Genomic DNA, 9623 nt, shown 5'->3' with positions numbered 1-9623 from the left:
ATAACTCTGAGGTTGCGGATATATGACAGGGAGACAGAGTGTCTCGGAGTGTCTAATACTTACGAGTGATGGTAGATTGTGATATATGAATGTGTCATTGTCACATATGAATGTGTCAATGTAAGAGCGGGGAAATTCCTGTCCCCTGTCCCCGGATAATGAAATACCACAAGGAAGCAGAATTAGTCCTCTATTGTTCTCAGTCATGATTAATGTCTTTTTTTTTTTCTTTCACAATTAGAATGAAGAACAGGAAGCTGTCTTTTTGAATATGATTTTTTAACAAGAAAGGAAACAATGATTTCATGGAAACTAAGTTCATATTGACAGGAATTGGAAAAGCTGGCATGGTTAGATAAAATCTCAACCTGGTCAGTACATTACAAAGAAAGTGATTAATAAATGTAAAAAGCTTCTTAATGTAAACAAATGCCTAGCAGGTTATGTAAGAACGGCAACGAAAACAATGAAAACTAGTCAATTTAAGTATATGTTGCAAAACCATACAAACTACTGCACTAGCATCATTACAAGATGAACGGATATATGAATTACATAGAGGGTAGTCCAATAGTGCCTGCAGCCCCTGTAGTACCATCTTGAAGAAATAAACATCAAAGAAAAATAAACATACTGAAAATCCATTCATCCATCTATACCGCTTAACCTGGAGCCTATCCCAGGGAGTATTGGGCACAAGACGGAGTACACCCTGGACAGGGTGCCAATCCATCACAAGGCACAATCACATACACATACACATTCACACACCCATTCATACACTACAGACACTTTGGACATGCCAATCAGCCTACCATGCATGTCTCTGGAATGGTGGAGGAAACCGGAGTACCCGGAGGAAACCCCCACAGCACGGGAAGAACATGCAAACTCCGCACACACATTGCTAACCACTAAGCCACCGTGCGACCCATACTGAACGTAAACATTATAATTATGTACAGATATACAGTCCCCTCCTAAAGTATTGGAACAGCACGGCCATCTATTGTTTTTTGCTATACACTGAAGTCATTTAGGTTTGAGATCAAAAGACGAATATGAGACCATAGATCAGAATTTCATCATTTCTGGACAATTTTCCACATTATCTGTACTAGTAAAAAAAAAAATTGAATGTTTACACCTATGGCAGCTTTAAAAAATGACTTGTTCGGCAAAATTTGCGCACCTCATTTAGGGCAGATGTGTCCTGTCGGTTTACATTCTGTACCAGTAGGTGGCGGTAATGCACTGTTGTTCACCAAACTCCAAAGAAGAAGAGGAAGAAGCAGAAGAAGAAGAGAACTACAACTGCCCGAGGGCGGGCGTTTTCGGACAGAAGTCACTTTTATTTTCCTTTCAGTATGGCGCTGTACGGGAGAAAGATACTTGCTGCTGGACGGTATGTATTTGTTCTTTGTCATAAAAGTGCGAGTACAGTTTATGTTCTGTTACATTCAAATAATATGCCGAAAATATGTCAGAATATGGCGTATGTTAAAATGTCCTCAGCTCCTCAGCTGGATTTAAGCGTCGGTTCTGTGTGTTAAACCGATCCGGACTTGGCTTTCTTACTTTTACACACACTGCAGTTGAAACACTGTCCAGCGTTCCGTTATAAACTTGTTCCGTGTCTCACACTGACAAAGGAACAGAGTTTTCTATTCTCATTATGACAAACTGCAGATGAATTGCTTTTTAAGAAAAAACACACCTTTTTTTGTGTTGTGTGTTTGTTTTTGTTTTTGTTTTTGTTTTTATTCAAGTACACAAATTTGACGCTCTGTCTGACATTTCCGGGTGACAGAGCGGGTTAGCAACAAGCCACACCCCCTGGCTACAGCTTCATTGACTACATGACTACAGCTTCATTACGTCATATCACAGCTGTTTTTTGATATGATGCGAGTTCCTATATATATATATATATATATATATATATATATATATATATATATAATATATATCCATCCATCCATCCATCCATCCATCTTCTATACCTTATCTATAGCTTATCCTGCCTTCAGGGTCACGGGGAAACCTGGAGCCTATCCCAGGGAGCATCGGGCACAAGGCGGGGTACACCCTGGACAGGGTGCCAATCCATCGCAAGGCACAATCACATACACACTCACACACCCATTCATACACTACGGACACTTTGGACATGTCAATCAACCTACCATGCATGTCTTTGGACTGGGGGAGGAAACCGGAGTACCCGGAGGAAACCCCCGCAGCACGGGGAGAACATGCAAACTCCGCACACACAGGGCCACGGTGGGAATCGAGCTCGAGCTCACACTTCCCCGACCCCGGAGGTGTGAGGCGAACGTGCTAACCACTAAGCCACCGTGCGCCCCCTCCTATATATATATATATACACTGATAATACAGTACAGCAGCACGTCTGCCGAATTTCGCTGAACTTTCGATACAACAGTAGTAAGTCGTTAGAAATAACTAAGCTGAAATGTAAAACTGAAATACAAAAGGGAAAGCATGAAGTATCCAAAACAAAGGCTGTATTAATAACAATAACGTACAGTGAAAAAAACGATTGTAATTGTTTTATTTATTTATTTATTTTTTAAAAAAGGTCCTTGATATGTATTTGCAAAGGTTTTCTAACATCTTCTTTTCTAACATCCTCGGTAATATTTCGGGCTTGATTTATTATTGAATTTTCCACCCAACTCTCTTTAGTACACTGTTTAATAAAGTCTAAATGCCTCGCCTGAGTTTGAAAAGTATTACCAAGGTTGATATTTTGTCGAAATAGCACTATCCGTCATTATTTTTGTCGTGCTTTTTCTTCATAGCTCTGTAGTCAGCTTCTGGAGCACTGCCATCAGAACACGTCAGATCCTTATCAGGCTGCCGTCAGTAATCAGGAGGAACTGGATTTCAGTCGGCATCTCTGGCGGCCTGTGCGCTGTCCCCTTTGTACAGGTTTGATGTGTTATATAACTGCAGTTTATTGATAAAAGTCTGTTAACATCCTAAAGGGTGGTGGAAAACAACAGTAGTTAGATCTACGGCATGGCCAGGTATTTATCTCGCGGCCTAGTTTAAAATTTACATGGTATCGGTATGTATCATGGTATAATGGAATGTTCTAAGAACCTTACGAACCCTGTCATTTATAGATAGAGCTGAAATATTTTGGTAAATAATACTGCGATCACAGGTATGTCCGATATTATCCAGAAAGGGCCGATGTGGATGCGGGTTTTCATTCCAGCTAAGCATAAGCCTCACCTTAGTCTGTTGAAGGCCTGGAATGACTGGAATGAAACCCTGCACGCTCACCAGCCATTTGATTTATCAGGAAATAATGACGTGTGTGTGCAATATATGAATAGTTAGTTATATTAATTAATCGTAGTAATAATTAAGCATTAACCTCTTGTTAACTCCTTCTCTTAATTGATATCATGACTTGCAGCATTAATACAGATTATTTACATTATTAATGGCCTTTGTGTACACAGTGTAGTTTAACCAATACTTTAGGCTATTTAAGTAACTTGGGAACAGCTTCACTTCAAACCACTTACACTGACTGACCGAAGTCTTATTTCATACATTTTTAAATACAAAGCTTGACCAGCGCAACATTTTATAAATTTTTTTTATTGTTGCATAGCAACCATCGTCCGACTTGCCGCCAGCACTACCTCATAACTTTCCCTCTTTTCTCAGCTTCAGAATGTCTTGCTTTTCTCCCATAGACAGCTCTCTGGCCTTCATGTTGGTTTATCCTTTTTTTTTTTAACAACAAATGCAGTCTTCACGGGAGAAACCCAGGGCTCAAACCAAGAGTAGATATGCAGAGCTATTTATAGTTTAAGCAGTCGATCTAACAGGGCACACCCGGACAGCAAGCAGCACCTGTCAGTCACATGTCCCATATTTGTTATTTTTGATCATCATTATGAAAGCATTACTTAAGTATTAATGCTTGCTTGTTTGTGGACCTTACAGTAAAGTGAAAGTATCTTAGAGGCAATAAAAGTAGCCCATTACTAGTCTTAGTTCTAGTGCTATCGTGCATTAAATGTATATAGATAGTAGTTTTTCTGAGTTAAAGTCTCTCTGCCATGTGTATGAACAGGACAGAGTATCCCATGAAGCCTTAATCCGTAGAGCCTCATCTCTGGTGACCGACAGTGCGAATACTTTTCTGTCTCAAACCACACTGGCACTAGTGGACTCGCTCACACAATACACTAAGGTATTAAAAAAGCACACTTTCAGATCAAACTTATTTTATGACCTAAAGATAAAAGCATAGAAATATGTTTGTGTGTATGTGTATTTTCCCCCTCCAGGCAGTACATACCCTTATAAGTCTGCACAAGCGCTATGTGGTGAATATCAACAGACTAAATCCTGCCGACGAGAGCGCAATATGGCAGGTGATACTTAACCAGCGTGAAGAGGTAACGATTTCCAGAATATTCAGAAAAGTGTTGATCAACCATGTGCACTTGGATACTGTCATTCACCCTATACATCGATATTAGCAAGAGCCAAGTGACCAACATTCGTTTTCTATGTGTGTGTGTGAGACACGGAGCGACATTTGAACGGAGATTTTCTTAATCCTATGCAAATTACGTATGAAAGTAAAATGACACAGTATGCTATCATATACAGTGCCCTCCAGTAATATTGGCACCCTTGGTAAATATGAGACAAGTAGGTTGTGTTTAACCTTTTGATCTTATGTTTTTAAAAAAAACAAAAAAATCACAAAAATATTCTGCTCTCATGGATTTCAAACAATTGCAAACACAACACAGGTTTATCAAAAACAATCTCTGTTAAATATAGGTGTGCAGCAATTATTGGCACCCTTTTAGTCAATACTTTGTGCTACTTCCCTTTGCCAAGATAACAGCTCTGAATAATGATGACTCCTTTGAGGATGTATTCATTCAGGCATATAATATTTTAATAACCTGAAAAACAGTTTCTAATTTCTGATTAGCTCCTCAGATATAGGGAGGACTGCAAACAATTTGAAAGAAAATGGATGAACGCAGTTAATTTGACGCAGATGGCAGCTGAAGCAGCTTTTAACGCAGGTAAGGCATTTCTTTTACTCACCAAGCTAACTTTCTTTAGCGCAGTATATGTTTTGATATCGAGATAACTGAGGGATCGTAGTGGTATCATTCCAGTATCATTTTATTTTTTGTCTTCATTGTATAGCAAAAACAAAAGAACTGGCCTTGCTGTTCCAATACTTTCAAAGAGGACTTTATGTTTAAACCTAGATTGGTAGAACCGTCGTGATAATTGTGACCGTGAAACACAGGTGGCTGTAGATGTCTCTGTTGCTTCAGGCCTGGTTAGAAAACTTGGACAAATTTCCTTCAAGTGATTTGAATAAAAATAAGAATAATTTCTTTATTAGGAGCTGACCAGGCTTCAGTCACAGCGCAGACTAACCTGCAGCTAGCACAGACTCATGTAGAGCAGGCTCGACAGCGCTCCCTTGAGGCAGAACAGGAACTAAAAGACAGCAAAGCGGAAGTCAGCCAAAGGCTCCAGAACACTTCACCTGCGGTGGCAGGAAACGAGGAAGAAATTCCAGAGGCTTACCTGAGAGAGGACTAGTGACGTGTAGCATTTTATAAAGACACATGCATCTCCACCACTCCGATCTTAAGAGCTGCTTCTGTGTCTGCAGCGGAGATGTTTTTGCACAATGTGTTGTATTTTTATTTTTCTTTGTTAGTTTTTTTGTTTTGTTTTGTTTTTACAATAGTTGTTAGCAGAAAAGCATCTCAGTGCACAGTTTTACTCAGGTTTACAACAGGGTTCCAAATAATTTGGTTGGCGAGTGTATCTCAGAAGAAAAGCATGAGTTGTATTACTTTTAACAATAATAAAACAGATCTTGGATCTGGTGGTCATACCTTACTTTTGTGTACATTTCTAATTTCATTTCCAATGTTCACCCTTACACTCTACGCACTTTCTCAGCCACTTTATCATGTTTTTTTTGTTTGTTTTTTTTCTTTCTGGATTTTGCTCAACATACTCCTATTGCTTCCTGATCCAGTAACTGACATTTGAGACAAAATGTCGCCAAATATTTCGTTAATTTATATGCTCCAGCAGTTCCCAAAGAAAGACACAGCTGGATAGAGATCAGACTAATCAAAGAGGGAGACGAGAACAGCTGAGACGTTAGGAAATAACCAATAACATAACCGTGGCAGAGACCGGGCAGAAACCAAAACGAACACGCGTGTCAAAAGTTATACTAAATATTAGCGCTCTTAGATTGCTGCTTGTCCAATCAAATTAGTGGACCAGTACTCAGGGAGTTTTTTTTTTTTTTTATATCCATTTATTCATTATTGTGTTATACAAATATTCAGTAGTCTATAGCATATATATAAAAAAATTATTATTTTATATTTAATAGTTTATTTTTTTCATCTTCATCCACATTTTCATTAAAGCCAACACTTTAATGTTTTTTACTTTACTATTAATTTATTTACACTTCATCAGATTTTGCATCCAGTACTTATTTTGATGCACTTTTTTTTTTTTTTTTTTTTTTTAAACAATGAAAAAATTTAGTATGCGGTTATTATAGAAGGGATTTATTTATAATCGCACCATCCCGTGTCACCCAGATGATGACGGGTTCCCTTTAGAGTCCGGTTCCTCTCAAGCTTTCTTCCTCATGTCGTCTCAGGGAGTTTTTCCTCACCACCGTCGCCTCTGGCTCGCTCAATAGGGATGAACTTACATCCTGAATTTATTTATTTCTGTAAAGCTGCTTTGTGACAATGTCCGTTGTTAAACGTGCTATACAAATAAAATTAAACTGAATTGAATGGAAAGCACTTTACAATTATTCATTCGGTATAAAACCCAGAAAACCACCTGCTGGACATACGGTAAGTGTCACAGGTCTGTTATCTTTTACATCATTTCCTGAATGTTCACATATACATCGGTATTTGCATGAATTTTATTCCTATACATTAGTATTTCCATATTATTCGTATACATTGTGCATAATCATCAGTTCCATACACTTATTTTCTTCTGCCTGTTTATAAGCAGACCTTTGTGCAGCACTTCAGAGGTTCTTTTCAGTCCTACACACCACACCCACTACTTGTTTTGGCTACATTCGTCTGTCCACAGGTCATTCCTCTTCTTTTTTTATTTCCCTGTCAGGTTTATAGGGAGCTGGACATCACGTTGTCAGTCCATTTATCATGTCAGGAGAGCTGAATGTGTACGTTTGTGTGGTCCTTGGTTATCACGTTCCCAAGAATGTTCCACCCACGCTTAACGACGTGCACACCTTCGTCCTGATCGAGGTTCAGGACGTGTGATACCGCTGGTATTTGAAGTGATGTTAACCGAAGCCAAACTTGAAAACATCTGTACTGAGCATGAAATGAACTATATTATATTCGAATCGCTATCGACTGCTGTAATGCTGTAGGACTTTTCTCAGTGTTCCTTCTCACACACCAATGAAGGAAATAGAGTCTATGGTGTTTGGAGCAGTTCTGGGATAAGGGCCTTGCTCAGTCCTTGATTAGTCCTGCTATCATGAACACCAAGGAACTGTTTGCGATGCTTCGAGATGAAGTTGTTAGGAGGATAAAAAGATGGCGGACGTCGGCTTAGCTTCGAAATTTCTTAGGAGCACTGTGAAATCTGTTCTAGCACAGTGGGAAAAGTATGGCGCAACCCAGAGACCTCCAAGATCAGGCTGAACTGAGTGAGAGAAGAGAACATCTGCACTGAAGGGGTTACAGAGCTCACTGGCTGAAAAAGGAAAATCTGTGTAGACAACTCAAATCTGTATTTGCTGCAAAAGGACAGTTCATACTGAGGGAGTAAAGACTTTCTTTTTTTTTATTTATATATTATATATATATTTCACTTTCATTCTGAAGACGTCTACTTAAATACTTTATTTCATATTATTTCTGTGGAGTCACTTCAAATGGAGCAGGGGGAAAAAAAATCCCATTCTTATTTGCAATGCAGCAAAAAGAGAAATAAACATTGGGGGTGAATAATTTCTGGAGAGGGATGTCCAGTAATCGTAGGGTTGGCGGTTTGATTCCCGGCCCACGTGACTCCACGTGACTCCACGTGCCGAAGTGTCCTTGGGCAAGACTTCAAACCTCAAGTTGCTCCAAATGACAGGCTAGTGCCTTGCATAGCAGCTCTGCTATCATCAGGGTGTGTGTGTGTGTGAGACTGAATGGGTGAATGAGACACAGTGTAAAGCGCTTTGTAGAACCGCTAAGGTTAAAAAGGTGCTATACAAGTGCAGACCATTTAGCACTAACAGCAGAATGGGGAAAGCTCTGTGCTTCGGAGTCACTCCAGTGAAAGCTAGCCATGTTTCGAGTCAATTTTGTGTCATTATTACGTTTTAATACTTATTTTTGATGCATACATTTTTTTTTATTATTATTATTGTTTTGAGACACCATAATGTATCGTATCGTTACACCCATAGCAATTCTCACGTATAAAATTTGGGGCATCCATTAAATTCAGTCAGTGTTAATAATATACAACTACATAAAGCAAAATCAAAACTACAACTCTTACACTCCAACAATAAACGTGTTAGGATAAGACAGACGTGAAAGAAAGTCTTCCCAAAGCTGTTCTCTTGCTAAAAAGTGAGCTTAATTTATTTTATTTGTTTATTTTTTTTAAATAAGCGTTCTGGGTATTTCCAGTATCCTGAAGGTTTTGTGCTGTTCAGGTTGTGCAGGTCTGACGATGTATGATGTTAGTAATCAGACGTCTGTAATTTCAGATCCTAGGACTGCAACCGAGCCTTTGCTGGTTGCTTAAAGTTTGATTTCTTCCTCTTTCTCTTTTTAGATGAAAGATTCTGCCAAATTCTGAGATATAAATCTTTCCACAAACCCAAATTCTAACATCTGGGGGAAAAAAAATACTCCCATCTCTAAAACTACAAATAATGCAGATTTAAATCTTCAGTTACAAATACCCTTAAAAAGTAAAATATTCATCAAATTCTTCCTTCTACAAAAACCTTTATTGACAGAATTCAAAACCTGCCTTTAGACTTTCATTCAAATGTGTTGTGAGTAAACAGGTTCTCTGATGATTTTTCAGTACAGGGAAATGTGGTACAGATTCAGGAAACTCTAGAGTAATCGTTTAAGCTCATAATTGTTGTTCCTTTTATCAGGTTGTTCCTGTAATCACTTACATGACAGCAACTATAAACAGTTCTCTAACCCTCCTCTGTCCTGTAGACTTGTGCTGTGGTAAAACGTTACCTCTGACTGTTCCTGATACTGTACTGACACTGGAGACTCCTTCCAAAAATGCTAAATAAACATCTCCTCACAATATATCATTTCCTTCACCAAATCACTGACTATATGTTTTTCATCCATCCATCCATCCATCCATCTTCTATACCGCTTATCCTACAGGGTCAAGGGGAAACCTGGAGCCTATCCCAGGGAGCATTGGGCACAAGGTGGGGTACACCCTGGACAGGGTGCCAATCCATCGCAGGGCACAATCACATACACATTCATACACTACGGACACTTTAGACATGTCAA

General features: G+C 38.9%; 1 protein-coding gene across 1 annotated transcript; it reads left to right on the top strand.

Moving 5' to 3' along the window:
- Window positions 1–1265: 1265 nt before the first annotated feature.
- On the top strand, window positions 1266–5937 carry diablob (diablo, IAP-binding mitochondrial protein b). The gene is made up of 6 exons (XM_053648740.1): window positions 1266–1405; window positions 2826–2955; window positions 4121–4240; window positions 4338–4448; window positions 5000–5096; window positions 5429–5937. Exons 1-6 carry the CDS (start codon window positions 1368–1370, stop codon window positions 5629–5631), a joined length of 699 nt encoding a protein of 232 aa, XP_053504715.1. The 5' UTR covers window positions 1266–1367; the 3' UTR covers window positions 5632–5937.
- Window positions 5938–9623: the final 3686 nt, after the last annotated feature.

This window comes from Ictalurus furcatus, chromosome 18, assembly GCF_023375685.1.
Source record: "Ictalurus furcatus strain D&B chromosome 18, Billie_1.0, whole genome shotgun sequence".
Lineage (NCBI taxonomy): Eukaryota > Metazoa > Chordata > Actinopteri > Siluriformes > Ictaluridae > Ictalurus > Ictalurus furcatus.
The sequence above is the reverse complement of the archived record's forward strand: the minus strand, read 5'-3'. Positions and strand labels throughout refer to the sequence as shown.

Coding starts and splice junctions, on each gene's coding strand:
- diablob (XM_053648740.1), top strand. CDS start 1,368: ATGGCGCTGTACGGGAGAAAGATACTTGCTGCTGGACG. Junction 1,406..2,825: donor AAGATACTTGCTGCTGGACG/GTATGTATTTGT, acceptor TTTTCTTCATAG/CTCTGTAGTCAGCTTCTGGA. Junction 4,241..4,337: donor CGCTCACACAATACACTAAG/GTATTAAAAAAG, acceptor TTCCCCCTCCAG/GCAGTACATACCCTTATAAG.